The 17,708-nt window shown below is 43.7% G+C and overlaps 1 protein-coding gene across 2 annotated transcripts in view; it reads right to left on the minus strand.

The window, feature by feature from the left end:
- The window catches only part of etv4 (ETS variant transcription factor 4), a 29,515-nt gene that overhangs the window by 6,661 nt on the left and 5,146 nt on the right, over nucleotides 1-17,708 (minus strand). Inside the window, exons 4-7 of one of the 2 annotated variants that reach the window (XM_008314414.3) lie at nucleotides 16,595-16,648; nucleotides 3,560-3,689; nucleotides 2,255-2,437; nucleotides 1,736-2,142 (exon numbers count right to left, since the gene is read on the minus strand). In XM_008314414.3, the coding sequence (XP_008312636.1) occupies nucleotides 1,736-2,142; nucleotides 2,255-2,437; nucleotides 3,560-3,689; nucleotides 16,595-16,648 (774 nt within the window). The remainder of the gene's footprint in view (nucleotides 1-1,735; nucleotides 2,143-2,254; nucleotides 2,438-3,559; nucleotides 3,690-16,594; nucleotides 16,649-17,708) is intronic. The other variant, XM_017034173.2, reaches the window with a different exon arrangement.

A 17,708-nucleotide genomic window follows, 5' to 3' on the forward strand; every position in this document is an offset into this window, starting at 1 on the left:
CCCTTTTAACCTTTTTTTCGTGGACTTGTTTTTTTTCTTTTCCTTTTACATTTAAAAGGTGTGTCCCCGAAGACTCTGTGTGTGTTTTTTTTTTGGGTCGTCCTTGTTTGTCTGCTGTATGAATGAGAGTGGCGAGAGCACAAAAAACAGAAAGGTGCAGCTCTTTGCCTCGGGCCCTGGCCCGTGACTCAGACCTGGGGAATGCAGCTGCAGCGCTGTGACCACGATAACATGCCAGTGAGGAAAATCAAACCCTCCATTCTGAGGCAGCAGCACTCGATCATACTGTAAATAATATGTCTGCCTTGAAATGGCAGGCTGCCACTGGGGAGTGATGGGCAGATTGGGTGTGAGAGCACTAGGGTTAATTGTGTGCTGAGTGGCATGACCGTGTTGGGTCTTTCAGGCAACACAATAGCAGTGATTTCACAATGCCTCCTACAACGGCCTAGAAACTTTCTTTATTGTGAGACAACATGTTTTTTGGTTGATGGTTGCAGTGCACCATTTTAATGTCAGATGGTTTTCTGAGCTGCTGGTTTGGTAGAATGGAGACACACTGGAGTTATATCCTGAGCAGATTGTTTTTTTTTTAGTGTATATTCTCTTTTCCCTGATGATTTCATTTGGTTTCATGTTCTTTATTCTTACAGTATTGGCAAACACTGTGTCTCACAGATGTCACATGTTAATATTTTGCATCTGATCTGCTTCAACATGAAACAAACCTCTATCAGAGATTCAGGAAACACCACCAAGTCTATTCTTATCCTCTACCCAAAAAATGTATCCTCACAAAAAACCCACATCCTTTCCTGCCGTCCCACTGTCTTTTCCTTGTCAGTGTTGAAGTCAAACACTATTAAATAATGTTGAGTGAAAGGAATTAGGCTTGGTTTTTGTTCATGTGTTTTTATTATGTATAAATATGCTGTAGGGGGCTCTGCAGGTTTTCATCACTGTTGGAATTGTTTTGTTTTTTTAATGTAGTGAACAAAGCTGCCTGGTATCCTCTCCAGTGGTAAAGTTTGTAGTTAAAGCCCCTGAGCCGACAAACCCCACCCCACCCCATGACCCTCCTCCCTCTTCGCCCCCCAGTCCAACCACTCCCTCCGCTCTCCCCCCTCTCAAAGTCCAGCCAGTGAGAGGTTCAGGTTACTGCTGCCACGCTCATTTTTCCATTATGAGTTCATCTGCCTGCAGAAAAAGGAAGCCGCTGGTGCAACCTGAAACCCTGGAGCACTCCACCAGGGACTCTAGTCTTTCCAGTGCCCTCCATTTTCTCAATGAAATTCCTCTCCCTCTCGCCAGCACAGCGGCGCAGTGGGAGGAGGGAAGCTGCTGCAGTGAAACACACTTTTTCTCCTACTTTGCGAAGTGTCAGAGAGTTGAAAGGAGGAGTTTTTGGCCGATGGGAGGGAGTCCGCATACAGTGGAGATGTTATCCGATTGGACATTTTGTTTTTTAGGCAGGCAGAAAGGAGTGTTTGTTTAATTTGGTTTTTCTTTTCAGCTAAATTGCAATTGGGAAATAAATCAGAGATTTTAGTATTTTTCTATGATACATCATATATTTGCTGCATGCGTGGTGTTGTTTTATTTGCTTTATGAACATGCTGATAGTTATTCATGTCTCTGAAGCTATAATTGAAGGAGAGATAATCATCACATTGGAAAATGGTTGTCATTGATATATTTTGGTTCATCTGCTTTTTGTCATTAGCTTTCCACTAACCAGGTTCGTAGGTGTAGTCTGTGGGCTCCTGCTTGACCATCATATGAGCCGGTGGGAACCTGTGTGGATGTGGCTGTGGGTGTTGATGTGGATGTGGGGTAGAGTGCGATCCATGACCATGTCCCTGTCCTGGCCCACTTTCATGCACCGGCCCAGCCATGTGAGCTGCCCGCTCATATAGCGGGTCCATGTATTCTTGCTTAAAGCTCTGCTGCAAGTAGGGCATGCAGGGGTCAGAGTGCTGCCGATGATAACCTGCACCACCTCCACCCCCTCCGCCCCCTGGCCCTCCACCTCCACCAGCTCCACTGCTGCCATGTCCTGCTGGTGCAGATGACATTCGCTGAAAGGCCTGCCCTGGTGGAGGGAACTGGGGGCACATGGGGTCTCCTGAAGGGCCCTGATACCTAGAACAAGGGAATGAACATTTTGTCTGTAATGTTTCAGCCTTATCTATAATTGAAGGAAATTAAAAACCACCATCAGAATAGCAATGAGCTGTTCAGAAATGTGTCGTACCTGGTATTGATGGGGTAAGTGTTGCTGGGCAGTGGCTGGGAGGTGGCAGTCGGGTTCATGTAGCCAGCGTCAGGCCGTCCGGCTGTGGCAGGTTTTGGGGAGTAATGCTGCTGCATTGGAGACATTGGTGTCCCGGGGCAGGAGCTCTTAGCTCCTCCTGCAGCCCTTTTCTGCTCATAGGCACTGTAAATACAAACACAGACACACTCAGCATGTTTGTTGCACAGTGCTATTGAACTAAGATTACATCTAAACTGAAACACAATTAAACTAGTAGACAGCATGGCATATATTTTGCTTTATTCATAGATTTAAAGTGTATCTCATTTTATTTTATTCATGTTAAACTTGGTTGTTTATACAATATCTAGTAATATATGCAAGTAGCATAAAAATATCTGTAGCACTACTTGATTAGATGTTGATACTTTTGGACGCTGACGAGTGCAACACAAATTTGCTGATTTGAGAGCTAAGAAGGTAATATATATTTATCTCTAGATGTTCTCCATTTTCATAATTGCTCTAATATTTTGTGTTATTATCAAGTCAGAAACAAGCTCATCATGGTCATTGTGACTATAGTCTGACTGGAATGTGCTAAACTAAAACTTCTGCTGGCTCATTGTGCATAATAGGGATTGTAGGAGATAGCGTATACATTTCCACCAACTCCAACCATATTATCTAACTTGTACTAGTCCAACTGGTGAATTTGTTTTGATGCCATTTCACTGTAGCTTATACTGTATGTTCACCTGCTTTGTTGAATAAGCAGTTTTTCTCTAACGTCATGTAAAGCTACTGTTTCAGTAGGCCACAGTAGGGTCGCATTGGGAGAGTCGCTAGTTTACTGAGGTTTTTCAGTCAATACAACAACCAGAGCTAATGGGAGGTCGTTGGTGGAGGTTTAGTGGTCAATACCCTGAGATAAGTGTTTTAGCTGTGCTGACTTATTCATGACCAGTGCTGAGTTATTGTACAAGCAAAGCTCTGGGTTAAAAGTAGAGCAAATCTATGTTTAAAAATCACTAGTAAAAAGCCCAATAGAAAGTGTGTTTCATGTCCTGTTTCTTCTCCTGATTCTTGTCATCTTGAGTTTTATTCCGAGTAGGTAAGAAACAACTTGGACATGTGGCACGCACAGGAAAATCTCCACAATTGTTTACTTTTCTAATGTAGTTAGACAGACTTTTCAAAAACAGAAACAAAACCATCTGCATTGCTAGACACCCCTCGGGGTAAGTGAACAAAGATGTTTCATTGTGTTTTGGGTTGGTGGTCTGGGACACTACCACAAGTTACCTGGCATAAAGGCACTGCTCTCCATTAGGGTAGCTAAAGCTCTGCTTGTGGCTACAGGACTGGCTGGGGTCGGAGCCGGGGCTTTGCGGCTCCTTCTTGATAGTGACTGGAGGGCTGTGAAATGCCACTGCTGTAAGAGACAGGGAAACCGAAAACAGATTAGGCTGAGAGTAAACACACACACACACACACACACACAGAGAGAGAGTGGTCTTTATGAATTGTTTCCTTATTCACTCTTGCCTACGATACTACTGCCATTAGGGCTCAAATGCAAAAGCAAACACTCTGCACAGGACTCTTTTTTACGTGCCAGCCAAAATCCTTAAGTGACTGTCAGCCACAGAACACAGGGCAGCAGACAGACGCGAACGAACACACACGCTAACAATTGGACTCAGTGCAAGGAACGGGCTCACAAAAACACGCACACGCATGACTGCATTCCAGCAGGCGTTCAGTAATGCCCCGCCCACTTCTCTGTCCTAGTCCAGACACAACAGCAGTCTGTCAAAGGCAGACCTGAAGTTAAAAGTGTCCCTGGGCCAGAGAGTGGGACTGAGGAGAGTGCACGTCATGTCACACCTCTGTTAGAACATTACATACACTGGTTTTATGTCTAAGAATTCTTCCCTATCTACTGTATGTCCAGATGTGAACCTTCACTGTGCCAACTTTGTTTGATGCCTCCAAGTAAAGAATGTATCATTTGTCAGGTTTTATGATTATTTTCAACATTTAGGTATCAACTGTCTATCTCCCTCGGCTGCCTTATCAAGCTGAAATGTTTTTTGGGGGAGGGGGGGTCTGTGCCTCAACTGCCACAGAAACCACCCAAAGTGGAGCTTCAAACTGTGCCGAGGGCTTGTGTTTATTATGCGAGGGGAGGTTTTCACCCGAAGAACTGTACAGGATGTTTTTCTGGTCCGACAGGGTAAACAGCAGCAGCTGTGCACTTCCAGCTGGGGAGGCCTGTATTTATGTGTGTGCATGTGTGCACATGTGTGTACGAATGAGCTCAATGAATCCGTATCGCTTTGTGTGCTTGTGTGTGTGTGTTTTTTGTGTGTGTCTGTAGTGGGTGTGGAGCTGACAGAGCATAAAGCACTGAAAGCTCAGCCCAGGTAATTACATACTGCCGTTCATTCACAAAAATGGAGGAAAAAACGTGTGTGGCTGACTGAGGAAACGACGGCTCCGCAGAGTAAGAGATTGAAAGTGAAAAAAATGTAGGTGGAAAACAGAGAGGATGCGAAGATTACAGTAGGGGAGCCACAAACAACCTTCAGGGTCGGCTGCTATGTTCACAGTCAGGGCTTTTCATACGGCACACAATATTGACAGAAGAAAAACAGATGACTTGGAGTTAATGGAGTTGAACAACAAAATATGGTTAAAGTAAAGAATAGCTTTTAGGAATTAGTGCGCAAATGCCACTTTTAACTGATGACATTTTTTCTTGCTGATTATTTAACTCAGCAAATTAGAACGAGACAAAGAGAGAGAGAGAGGGATGGAGCAAGAAGCCTGAGACTCATCATCTACTTTGCTCAGTACTCACTCTACCATGGCAGTCAGGCAGGTGAGGAAGCGTTGGCTTTAGCAGAGGATCAACAGGATTATGGAGCATTTACCTAGATTTCCCAACGAGATGTGATGGGATCTCGGCCTCCTCTAACGCTCCCGACAGCTCGTCTGGCAACACACACATGGTGGCACATAATGCTGCTCTGATAAGACAACGTTGTGTTTGTCTGTTGACAGTAACTCCCACCATTTCCCTGCCACCTTCACGAACTGCAAACAGTCCTCACAGACTGTACACAACACCGGTCACGAAGCAGCCGAGTGGCTCTGGCGATGTGAACGGCAGGAAAAGTGGCCTTGATGTGGCTGTTCTGGTTTACGAGAATGTTGGGTTTTAAACATTCCAGGAGAGGTCTACATGGCCCAGCGTGTGTACATGCTTTTTCTGTGTTGTTTTAATAGGAACGTAAATTAATTTGGTAAATGAGCATCAGTCAGACATCTGGTGAATGAGACTGTGTTTGTGTTTCAACAATTGGATTCCCCACAAAAGAACACTCTAAAGACCTTTTAGCTACATTTTAATTTCTCTGAGCTGAGCGAGGCCTAGTACTGCTTAGAAAAAGTATAATGTTCTTGCATGGAGAAAAAAAAACAAAAACAACCAGGGGTTGCATATCAAGATTGAGTTAAAAAGGAGCATCCACCAAAGTCCACTGGACTGAGCTTTGTTAAACTATTGTCTGTGAAATTTAGTTTCCCAGTGCAGGACAGCAGTGATTTATGTCTGATATTATCCTCAATTAATAAATAGACTAGAAAAATCTCTGCACAATGGCTGAGAGTGGAGACAGCTGCTGAATTGTGAGTCGGTAATTGGTTATGAAGAAAGGCCAGGTGTTAGAGATAAACAAAATATCTTCTGGAAAAGCAGTGTGAAATGTTCTGTGGTAGTTTTGGCATTATTTATAAAAAGTGTGGCGACGACCAGGTTCTGTCACATTCATACGTACATCCACAGCTTGGAGCTATGGAGCAAAACTGTCACAACGACACTGCTGTGACATTATTTTTGGAATATGTGTAACCTGAAAGTTCCAAAAATAGTCCCAGACTTCAAGCTAACCCTCCTTCCCATTGACTTTTATAAACTCTCTGGCACGTCACAATAAATCTCCCTTTTCCGAGTGATGTCCAAATTTCTCCAAAGGTTTATAAAGCAGTGACAGTCTTGTAAACGGATCTGAGGAGAGATGGTCTTCGTGTTTCCTTCTCCTTCCTGCTTTTATTCGGGGCGATGTGACCTCCTTGACTATTTTGTTGAATGTTACATCACTCCTCCACAGAAATCCTCATCTTTCACCGCTTCTGTTTTACTACAGTGGAGAAGAAGACCATTAGTTAAAAGTTAAAAGTTCACTATAAAGGTGACCTCTTGCAGAACACTTCGATGTATTTTAGTAAAGTTTCCTTGATTTAAGTGTAAAAGTCTTGCACGTTGTCCTTCAGCGATGGTTAAATCCAGACACATTCCCAGCACCTCCTAAATCTATAGGGTCAAAGGGTCTTTTCTGGCTCCAAACTTGTCCTATCTCCTCCTTCTCTATTTAGGGTATTCTTCAGCCTCTTCCACTGACACCCTATTCTGAGCAGCATGTATGGCGCTGACCCCCAGCTAAAGGCAGGGTGGAGATGTACTTTTACATATGTAAATGTAGGCTCTAAGAAGGGAAGGATGCAGGGTGAAAGGTGATGGTCATGGTTGAGTGCTTTAGGAAGTAGAGGGATCATTACACGGGGGGTCTCCATTCAACAAACACCCAGCACAAACAAATCACAGGGGCAGGGACGGCAACCCTGCCCCCCTCGCTCCATCGAACCCTCTCATTCACTCTCCTTCTCAGCGGCCCCGCAGCTGAGGCAGGCAGACAATTAAAAAGGAATCTAGCACCTTATCTTCAACTTAAGTGCAGAAATCTTCTGAAATCTGATGCCCCTTGAGAATGACTGATTTTGCAGCAGTTGGTGGGACCTTGATATGAACCCGTCTTTTACTGTTTTCGATCATGTGTTTCTACCATTAAGGGATATCCAGTGTGAAACCAGGGGTTGGATCTGGAGAGTTTAACTGTGAATGTTTATACATGTGACTTGGCCAAGTCTTAAGCCTCTGGAAGTCTGCAGCACGCGACACTCTCGCTGACTATAACTCAGTGGACATCAGCCTCAGTGTCAAACAGGGTGACTGTATCTAAGTCAACCACAGAACAGTAAGAGTGTAATGTAAACAGACACTTAATGGGTCCAGTGGTATCATGCCGGGGCTATCTGGTGATCTGGCTCTTATCTCCCATGATATGAAAATGTACATGTGCCGTGTGAGTGGCACGTGGCCTCGGCACATGCACTTAAGATGCACATGCACCGTGTGATGGGCCGCACCTGGTTCTCCCACTCTCGCAAATTGATCTGTGATGTGATGCTGGATCAATAAAAACAACAATACCAATTATGGCACAATGGTTTTAAAGGTTAAAAAGGAAGCTATTGATTCACATGGATGGCAAATGACATTAGTTCCTTTGCTGGATACGCGGCTCCACTGTGGTGAGAGGGGAGGCACAATGGGGAGAGCAACAGTATAATTTAAAAGCATTTGACTGTCAACACATACACTGAAAGTAAGACATGACCTCCACTTTGATGGTAATTTTAAACATCCGTATGCTGCAGTATGTTTTCCTTTCTCTGTCCAAGTTTGGATTCAGTTCCTAGATTTCCAACCTTGTTTTTGTACAGGCCAGAAGGATTCGTTGGAAAACAAAAAAGCTGACGGCTAAATATCGTTTTAGATTAACCCTGAAAGCATGATGCTACGACTGCGCAAATACTTGTTTGACTAACATACAGTATATATAATAACCTCAGCTATGGGTCAGGAGGTAAATGGTTGGCTTTCCGACCAAAAGCCCAGTCGTGGGTCAGACACATGGACAACATACAAACTATCCAGAGTGCAGTGCATTTTTGGTGCCAAAAAAGTGAAAGCCAAACTGAACAAGCAGAGTTCATCTCAACTCGCATTGACAGGGGGGTGCAGTTGCCAATTGATATTTGGTCAGAGGACAATATATATGTGTTTATACCCTGCAAAACAGATGACAGCCTTAATATAAAACATATTTGATATGGTACATTTTTTTTATCCAACTTGACTCTGGCACACACTTGTTTACCATGTCAAATCAGGCTTTTGTCGTACAGCTACTGCTGAGGACAAGAGTGATAACCTGCTATTACATTATGATGCAACATCATCATTGTTTGCAGGCTCCATGACACTTAACAGCAATAATGGGAGATAATTCACCGTAGTAACCCATGGTAAGGTTAATTTGAGTCCCTGTGTTTACAGTCACTCCTGGGTTGTGTGAGAAGACTAATGACTGTGTTCTTCAACACAAATTAAAGATATCAAAGGCAACGACACACATTATATGGAATGTCAAAACAGTCTCGGTTCGCAACGCGCGTCCACTTCTTCTGTTTGGCTTTGTTGTTGAAGTGCAGTGGAAAAAACAGACGCAGAGAGAAGAGTGAAGCCATCCAGACCGCTTCGACTGCAGCCTATGTGCAGTCATACCAGTGGTGCATGGAGACATGTGCTGTACATGTGTGTGCGTTTCTAATGTCACTGTCACACAGGAAGAGAGAGGCAGACACAGAGGGACATGGGCAGCTCTGACAGACTCCTCCTCACCACAGAGCCAGCAGGCCCCGCGGTGGTGGACTATCTCTCTGCTCAGGGAGCCTCAGAGTGTTGGATCCATTAGTGCCTGCTCTATCTGATTTACAGGTTGTCCTCTCTTATCTGATAATGGTTCAGGCTCCTTGAATAGTTAAAGAATGGTTGTCAGATACCTGCCCAACAAGCCTAGCAAGACTGATGGAAAGTACAGTGGGATCAGTGAGACACGGGCTTGGACAGCAGCACCGCGGCTCTCCTCACAAACACAAAGATCTGTCGTGGCCATGAAGCGTTTGTCTCTCACCTCACTGCATTGGCCAACAGGATGTTAATGTGAGCCACACTCCTCATGAGGAATTACAGCAGAAGTGTGGGTTTTGCAAACATAATAGTTTCACTTCCCCATTTGTCAACTGGAAGTCGATCACCATTAGTCTGAGGCGGGAATGTTCATCTTCAATATTTACAGCTTTTTCTGGCTCTCATCTGACCCTGAATCCTCTCAGTGATCTGGGCATTAATCAGCTTTAGTAGAACAGTATATCACACACTGACCGGTATCTTTGTTTATTCTTTTTAAAAGGGCCATAAATAACTGCTGTCTTATCTCGAGGAGATGGATATACTGCCTGATTAAGAGTGTGATTAAGATAAACACACAGCTAAGATTGTACCTCAGAAATGTGAAGTAGAAATAGGGTCTGAGGTTTAGGACTCGAAAACAGCTATATAAATAAAAACACACTAAAGAAGGATTATTTCAGTCAAGCGACTGCCTGAAGCCTTTGGGCCACATTCATCTGCAGATGCTGCGGAGATGTTCTGTCCATAGATTCATTCAATTTGTTCAAACTATGAAAAATTTGCATTGGGTTAATTGTCTGTCCACTCTGCAGCTGTTCACTTGGACTTGGATCAGGTTTCTCTTTTAGCCCTGAATGGTTGACTCTGGCCTGCTGTGTAATAATGTCCCACTTTATAGTTGTTGTCTCTTACTGGCCGCAATTCTGACTGGCTCTCCTGTCGTAAAATGTTTTTCCTTCACATTATTCTTTGATTCCTGAATACGTAACCTCTGTTATTTACTGTATTGTTACTGCACCTGCTTGTATTGCATGTTGTGGCAAACCAGAAGCTGCATGTTCTGGCAACATTTGCCTTATTCCTATTAGGCAAATGTTGCTTTGGTTGGGGGCTAATACTTGTTTGTTGTCAAAACCGTGTGCTGATCCAGTGACCTAATAATCTGTGACAGTCTCTCACTACGACCAGCAGTCGTTTGATTGTCCTCGTGGTAGTTTATTGAAGTAGGTCAACAATGTCAGCAGTTTGGAGGAATTTTAATATCGAGGATAAAGACAAGCGAGAGATTAGTTCTGTTACAACAACACAATCGATTTGACGATGATCACAGTGCTGTAGCGCTAATTACAGTGAGCTAATGTTTGTACACAGTTGACTGCTCACTGTGTCACTTTTGGTGTTTGACAACATTTTTTGCTTTGTTTGTTTAACAGGGAAATAGTGAAGACAATAGTGAGACAGGTTTTGCTGTAAATCTGGAAACAGTGTCTTAACCAAGCAGAAATGTAAGTTTGAATTAAACCTTTGCCTAATTTATCAAATTTTGTTTTAACCATTTTTAATTGATAGATTATCTAATCTGACAACAATGTGCATTTGGAAACTGTTTTTTTCACCGCTGAAGTATCTGTTTCCCTTTTTGCTGTCCTCACTGTTTCTACTTTTTTTATATTATATTGGGACTAGTATTAGTTAGTCATGGAATTGTGAGTTATAAGATGGCTTTCTGTGTTGATTCATCAGCAAACAGCTGGATTTGAACCGAGGCCTTCCAGGTGGAAGACACGCTGCCATCATCTTTATATTCCATTCAACAACGGTGTAGACACAGTGTGCTCATTTCAGTAAAGTAGTATTTTACATTGAAGCTCAGTCTGGAGAACATTGTTCAACTGTCCAAATATTTATAGTCTGGTCTTTGTAAAATCTGCCTCTGGGTTTTAGAGTTTACAGTACATTTATACAACCTCACCCCTGTACAACCTCAAATATCAAATACAGTATATGAACTACAGTCTTCCATGGCCTCTCATAACGTGATCAATATTTTACTGACAGCTGTTATGACATCTCCCATTTTTCCCCATTGTCCACTTCACTTCAATTGTGCCGCGTTGGCTTTTTATAAATGGCCATTGACCAGTATTAAATCTCGCTGCTCCTCTGCTGTTTTACTGGACCAGATACAATACATCCCTGTCTCGGGACATGTGCTGCGAGCGGGACATCCCGTCACAGGCGAGGGATGGATGTAATTAATCTAAAACAATATTGACTCCTCACTCTCCATCCCTCAGCCCCCCACCCCCACCACTATAGCTGTCCTCTCTTAATGTTTAATGCAGTGATCATATGTAATTAATCACAAACAATATTGACTCCTCCCTCTCCCTCCCTCAGCACCCCACCCCCACCCCCACCACTATAGCTGTCCTCTCTTAATGTTTAATGCAGTGATCAATCCACCCCACTGCACACTGTTACTGAAAGGATATAATGAGCTCACACTGGCAACCAGGGGATCCTGTCCGTGTAGTGGCCGCGCGTACTGGTTCGTGTGTTCATTTCTTCCATGTGTGCATGAGTAAGCAAAACTCGCCTTATCAGAGGGCCTAAATGCACAGACAAGCAGGTACACCTCCATTATCAGTGCATATGCCACATAGACAGTTCTCCCTGCTCTCCACGTTAGACCCCACTTTACATCCCTTTTAAACCTTGCTGGTCCCCAATGGAGATCTCAAACGTGACGCTTCGCAGCAGATCTGACCCGCTCTTACCCCTTGTCCTCCCCCCATATCAGCTTCCTTGTTGATTTATCTGCGCTTTATCGGTATCAAGTCATCTACCACCCCCTTCTCCACCTCCTCCCTCGTCTCTCCAGGATCAGCGAGGATCGATTCGACCATATGCACGCTCTCACTCACTCTCGCTCCACACACCTACTGCTCTGTGTCAGCAGGTTACTCTTGGCCAACCTCTTCTGCAGTGTGAGTTTTAAAGAGGAACTAGTTGGTGTAACGTCTTTGTGCAGCTGTGTCTATGGCCGTTTAAAAGCAAAAGGCGAAAGCAATATGAGATGAATCACAACCAGGTCATGACAATGATGTTTCAATATGATAAACGGTGGCAGAATTCCTCTGGTGGGAAACCTGTTTATTTTTGTTAGGTTTTGACTCAATTTGATGACGCTAAATGATTGGGAAACATTATTCTATAGTTCTTACCCCATGTGGCTATGTGGACTGTAGCTTTATGTGGTCTTAAGCAGTCACGCACGTGGAGTACTACTTCAAGCCTTGGGCTGTTACATACGTAGACATCTTCTAATTCCTTTGCACTGAAATATATTGTTTTTAAGTGTACGGACAGTTCTCCTGCATTGAGCTTTAAGTGGTGATGCTGTACATGATTCCCTGCCTTTGGTGGATGCTTATTCTATACACAGTGAGGTTTCAGGTAAATAACCAGATTAATTATAATAATAATTAAATAAAAAATATAGAGTTTTATAGAGGTGTGCGATAACTACAGGCAATGATGGTCGAACCCAACTGCAACTTCACAGGACAAAACATCCCAACTTGACTTAATACCTGCCATGTGTGACACACACACACATACACACACACACACACACAATGTCAGTATCTTCTTATTAGTCATTACTTTAAGTTTAACTACTGTTATTTTTATAGTATTGCCCCTTGTTTTTTCCTCCATCTGTTCGCCCCTAAGTCCCCACTTGCTTTTCGGAAGGGAAAACATTCCAGCTGCTGAAAGCCCAGCCACCTCACACACACACACACACACACACACACACACAGACACTTACTACAGACATTAAAAATGCACAGACATGCATACGGTCATCACAAGGATGCAAGCGCTTCCTCGTGCACACACCTCCCCTTGAAGTTCTCCCTGTAATAACACACACTGTCGTCCATTCACTGAGCTGTGCGGCTGACTTTCGAGGCCGCGATGCCTGGCTCAAATCCCCGTGGCCCCACTGGCTTTGACAGGGCTGTTCTGAATCCACATGGAGTTCAACTGCTACTTCCCAACTGGAAGCTTTTAGTCTTTTATGACAACTGGCTCTGAAGAACTCGTTTTAAATTTTAAATGTATTCGATTGACTTAAGACGACACAAGAATGCTTCAAATTTGTGGATCTGTTAACTTTTATGGGAGTCTTTTCATATTAGGGTGTACTTACTGACATTGTTCAGATCTTAGAAATAAGGTGATGGCCAAGTATAGATTGACAAAAACGGGCTTGTACCTCTCTCTTGTTGTTCTCACACACACATAGACCCCAACTCTGTCTATCCATGTCATGAATGAAAAGTCCACTCCCCCAACTCAATGTGCTGCCTCAGCCAGTCTTTCACAACTGACTCATTCATAAAAGTGTGGGGCTGCAGTTGGACTGAGTGTGTTTGTGTGGATCAGGCCAAGTGTGTTTATGTGTCCACACGATTAAGTGGACGAGAGGTTGGGGAGAAATACACTGTTCTACTCAGAAGGCAAAACAAAACACACAAATCACTGAGGAACATTTATGCCTCCTCGGAGGGAGAGACGTGCTGTACCCCCGTATATTTGGCGAACACCTGGGTGTTTTTTGCTTGCTTTGTTGCGTAGCAGCTGTATTTTGGAAAAGTGGAGCACACAGGGTTGCATGTATCTTAGTCTTTCTTGGGGGGAGGGAAGGGGGGGAGCTTGATTCACCCATCACCCCATGCTCTAAAAATGGGGCCTGATTGGGCCCTCAGTGGAGCTCGAGAAAAACAAGCCAAACAAGAGGAAGGCTGTGAATTCATGACAAAGCAGGAAAGGCACAGGCGAGCAGACACACTGCAGAGACAATCTGGATTAATCTGAGAAATTACTGTAAACTTCTCCTGGTTTCTTAAAATCTTGACATACTCATACATTTTATTTTTTCAATAGGATTCCAATTTACCATATTTTAGAAAAAAAAGTAGTAAAAACAACTTCTGACAGAGGACAAGGCAGCGTTTTCCTTTGTCACCTTTCCTTCTCAGTTTCTCTGAGTATCTCTGTCTTTGTCTTGCTTTCTCTTCTTTACTCAGTTTTACTCGCTCAATGAAAACACTGTCACAGCGCTCTATAGCCACAACTTCCTATATAATTACTGCTAAGCACAAAACTAAACAATCATCCCACACAGGCCTGAAATCGCTGGATTAATCCACATCTTGGAACACTCAGTGTGTGTGTTTGCAGAGAAAAGAGAGAGAGGAAAAGTAAGGAGAAAAAGGAAAGGGGGAGGGGGTGCTGAGATTCTTGAGTCTCTGACTTAGTTCGTACAGACACAGGAAAGGAAGGAGGAGTTTGGAGTATCCACTAGGATGAGGGAGGGGGTGTCAGAGAGGGGGATCTGTACTACTGTAGGGCTTTTTTTTATGAATGAAGGCTTAAGGAGAGGGAGAGAGCAGCCGAGGACTGAAGAGTGAGAGGGGGGTGGAGGGTGGGCTGCACTTCCTCTTACGTACACAGAAGGAAAATTTATGAATGGGTCCCATCTCTGGAGCTGCTCTAAGTGTAAACAACATAGTTGGACAAAGAAGACCGAGCTCTCGGGGCAGGCTTTGCCTCGTCGGCTGTTCCGACTGTGGCCTTTTACAGTTCCTCTTGAGCACCAGGAGTGAAGCAGCAACATGTTTCAAGCATTTTTAATTAGGTATGTGCGTTATAAATTTGAGTGACACCTCCATGTGTTTCTTCCCCACAGGCAGTAGACAAACAAAAGGAATCTGTCTGACAGCCCAGCGTCAGGCAGTGACAACCCCTGAAGGCGCTGTCAGCACAGAAAACCCAACATTAATCCTCAACTCTTAAAGAGATAAAAATCACATCCTCCTTTCACAAAAGGACTAATCGTTATACTTCAGCGGAGAAGTAAAATACTAGATGCCACTATAACCGATGGCTCAATTAACTTTTAACTCACACACGCAGGTCAGCAAGTACATAAAAGTTGTGTGTTTTTATAACCTCCCCTGAACGGCGGCTTTCAGACAGAGCGCGCTTGTTAGCTGTGAACCAAAGGAGAATGAACCAGATGAGATAGATTTTCCAGATGTGCAGGTATTGCACAATCCCTCCTCTGCTTCTTCCTCTTCTCTAACATTCCAACATGTCCCCTTGTTTTTCTGCGTCTCCTCTTTTTGGCCGCTCCACTGGCTCCCTCTTTCTGTCTCGGCGCCCTCTATGTACACCGCGCCCAAACAGGTAACAACCTGACTGAGTAAACAGCAATGTTTAATTTTAACATGCTGCCATTTTCAATGGAAGCCTCAATTATATTTATGGTCAGCCAGGATTATGGTTTTCCTTTATGTCTTGTTGTTAGTTTCCAAAGCAGGTGAGTCACCTGTTTTTCTAAAAGTGCACCAGACGACTCCGAGTGCTGTTTGTGAATGGATAAGCCCCTATTGTGATTTTACCAACCTGTTTACAATTAAAATATTTATAGTCAGTTGTCAATTTCAAGTTTCCATCAATCAAAGCTGAACAAAGATGTTCCCACCAGTGTCTGTGCCTATTGACCAAAACCAGCAGGGACACTGTCGAGGCTGGAGCATCTCTGCCGCTTATAAGTGAGCTGCCCATCAAACTGAAGCCCCCTGTGACCCTGCAAATCATACCCAGGTCAACCGTTAGCAGAGCCATGACAGCTGATTGGCTGACAGGCCAGAAGGTTAAGTAGACATGACCTCGAAGCGCCCCAGGGTTCATCTGCACTTCCTCCTGCACATTGTTGACCGACAGACGGTGACAATGTTGCACAGGGCATGTGTCACAGAGAGGGTGACCAGTCGAGGTTTCAAGCTGGTTAAAATCACATGATGTTTACAGACGAATGACACGCAGCCTTTCAGTGACGGGAAGTCGCTTTGAGACGGACTGAAGGCTGTCAGTTTTACATTCAGGATGAGATTGTTCCGGAGTATTCCGAGTTCTCCTAAAGTAACCCGGGCTCCGTCATTGCTGGAGATAGAGAATTCAGCGGAGCAGTGAATGAGACTAAAAAAAGCTGTTTGTGGAGCAGCACATGTTCCCGCCCAGATCCTGACCAGCTATTGTTGACAAGCACCACATAAAAGGGAAACTTATTCAAATAGTCTGCTCAGTTGTGCGGCCCAGGAATTTGCTTTTCCATTTTACACCTTCCGATTTGCACAAAGGATCCACTTTGATCCTGGTTCCTGAATAATTTCTGTACTGGTTTCCTGGGCTGAGTCCATTCAACTCTTCAAAGGCATGCAAACGACCAATAGCTGCACATAATACCAGCATCCAAATTCACCTCAAGACTGCCTCATTAGGACTTGTCTTTTACACACTGCTTTGTTTGTCTACTGTAACGTCATTATAGTATTTACTTCTCAAGGCTCTGGTCTCACAGCATAAACTGACCACTGCTTTCACCCTTCCTCTGGCCGGAGCTCCCAAGGTTACACACAGGATCTGACCAAATCTGTAATTTGGCTAAGACTAAGAGTCTTTGCACACGCTCTGTCCTGAATGATCATTGACATACAAAGTTTGAAGAGATTCAGATTTTTTGCCAGATGTGAACACATGACACACAGTATCTTTTACATCAACACAAGTACTGACAGGGCACGTGGAAAGGTACTCACAGTTCTCAGAATGGAAATCAGGAACAAACTGCTCGTCACTGTCAGGAACCTGAGCTGTAATGAGAAGACAAAAATCATTAATCATTTTGTTGCTTAGCAAGTAGGCATCCCTACCATCAAAATAGTGGGACAGTGTCTAAAAAAGATCATGAGGTTCCTGAGGAACTTGTCCCAGTTCCCTAGTTGACTCTGGTCAGTATTTACATGTAGAAGTCCATGCTTATCCCTAATCCATTCATCAAAGATTCTCTGGATATTCTTCTGTTATTCTGAGTGCATTTTAACCAAACCAATCTCCTTCTGCATTAGTCACATGTAAGCAGAGACGGAGAATAACTGCACGGGTATTTTTGGACAGTACACAGAGTTCAGTTCACGTCTGAATAGATTCAATCTGATACTTGTACATTTAAAATGAACAGGGAAGAGGAATGAAGCAAATGGCGAAAGAAATAAAATGAAAGGTCACATTCAGTTTACAGTTAGAAGAGTCAATACTGTGACACCGCGTATGTGAGTGATATTGCGATTGGATCTACAATTACTGGCAGTGGTGTACGATTTCAGTGACGCCCATAAGGCAAACGCTCATAGTTAAAGTCATTCAATATTTCACGGAAAAAGTAGAGCTGCTCAATGCCAAGGCAAGGTGCTGCAGAGAGACGCACACTAAATTGTATGCGGACCATTCGCCAATGTCTTTGTCGTTGTTATGGACCTGGAAAATTGTCTGACTCAACGTAGTTGAGAAGGTCACATTCATCCAAACCACAGCGTGATCTCAGTGGCATTACCTATCTGGTATTTTTACTTCTGATTTAATGACAAACACAGAACAGAACCCTGGCTATCAACCTTTAATCAGGCATTGTTCCAGCTGCACAGGTGTCTAGGTTGTAAAAAGTCAAGCTTGCGTCATGGTAAGAGCTGGGAATAATGTGATGACCATCATTAAATGTTGTGAAGGAAATCAGAGGCATAATGGTCTACAAAATGGCACCGCAGTCTGTGTAACTTTAGATCTGCACGAGAGGAAAGAAGAGAAAAACACCTACATTCGGCCACACTAACCCTCTGTTCACAGTTATTGCTACAGATTTCAGAAAATTACACA

This window comes from Cynoglossus semilaevis, chromosome 8, assembly GCF_000523025.1.
Source record: "Cynoglossus semilaevis isolate Cse_v1.0 chromosome 8, Cse_v1.0, whole genome shotgun sequence".
Taxonomy (NCBI): domain Eukaryota; kingdom Metazoa; phylum Chordata; class Actinopteri; order Pleuronectiformes; family Cynoglossidae; genus Cynoglossus; species Cynoglossus semilaevis.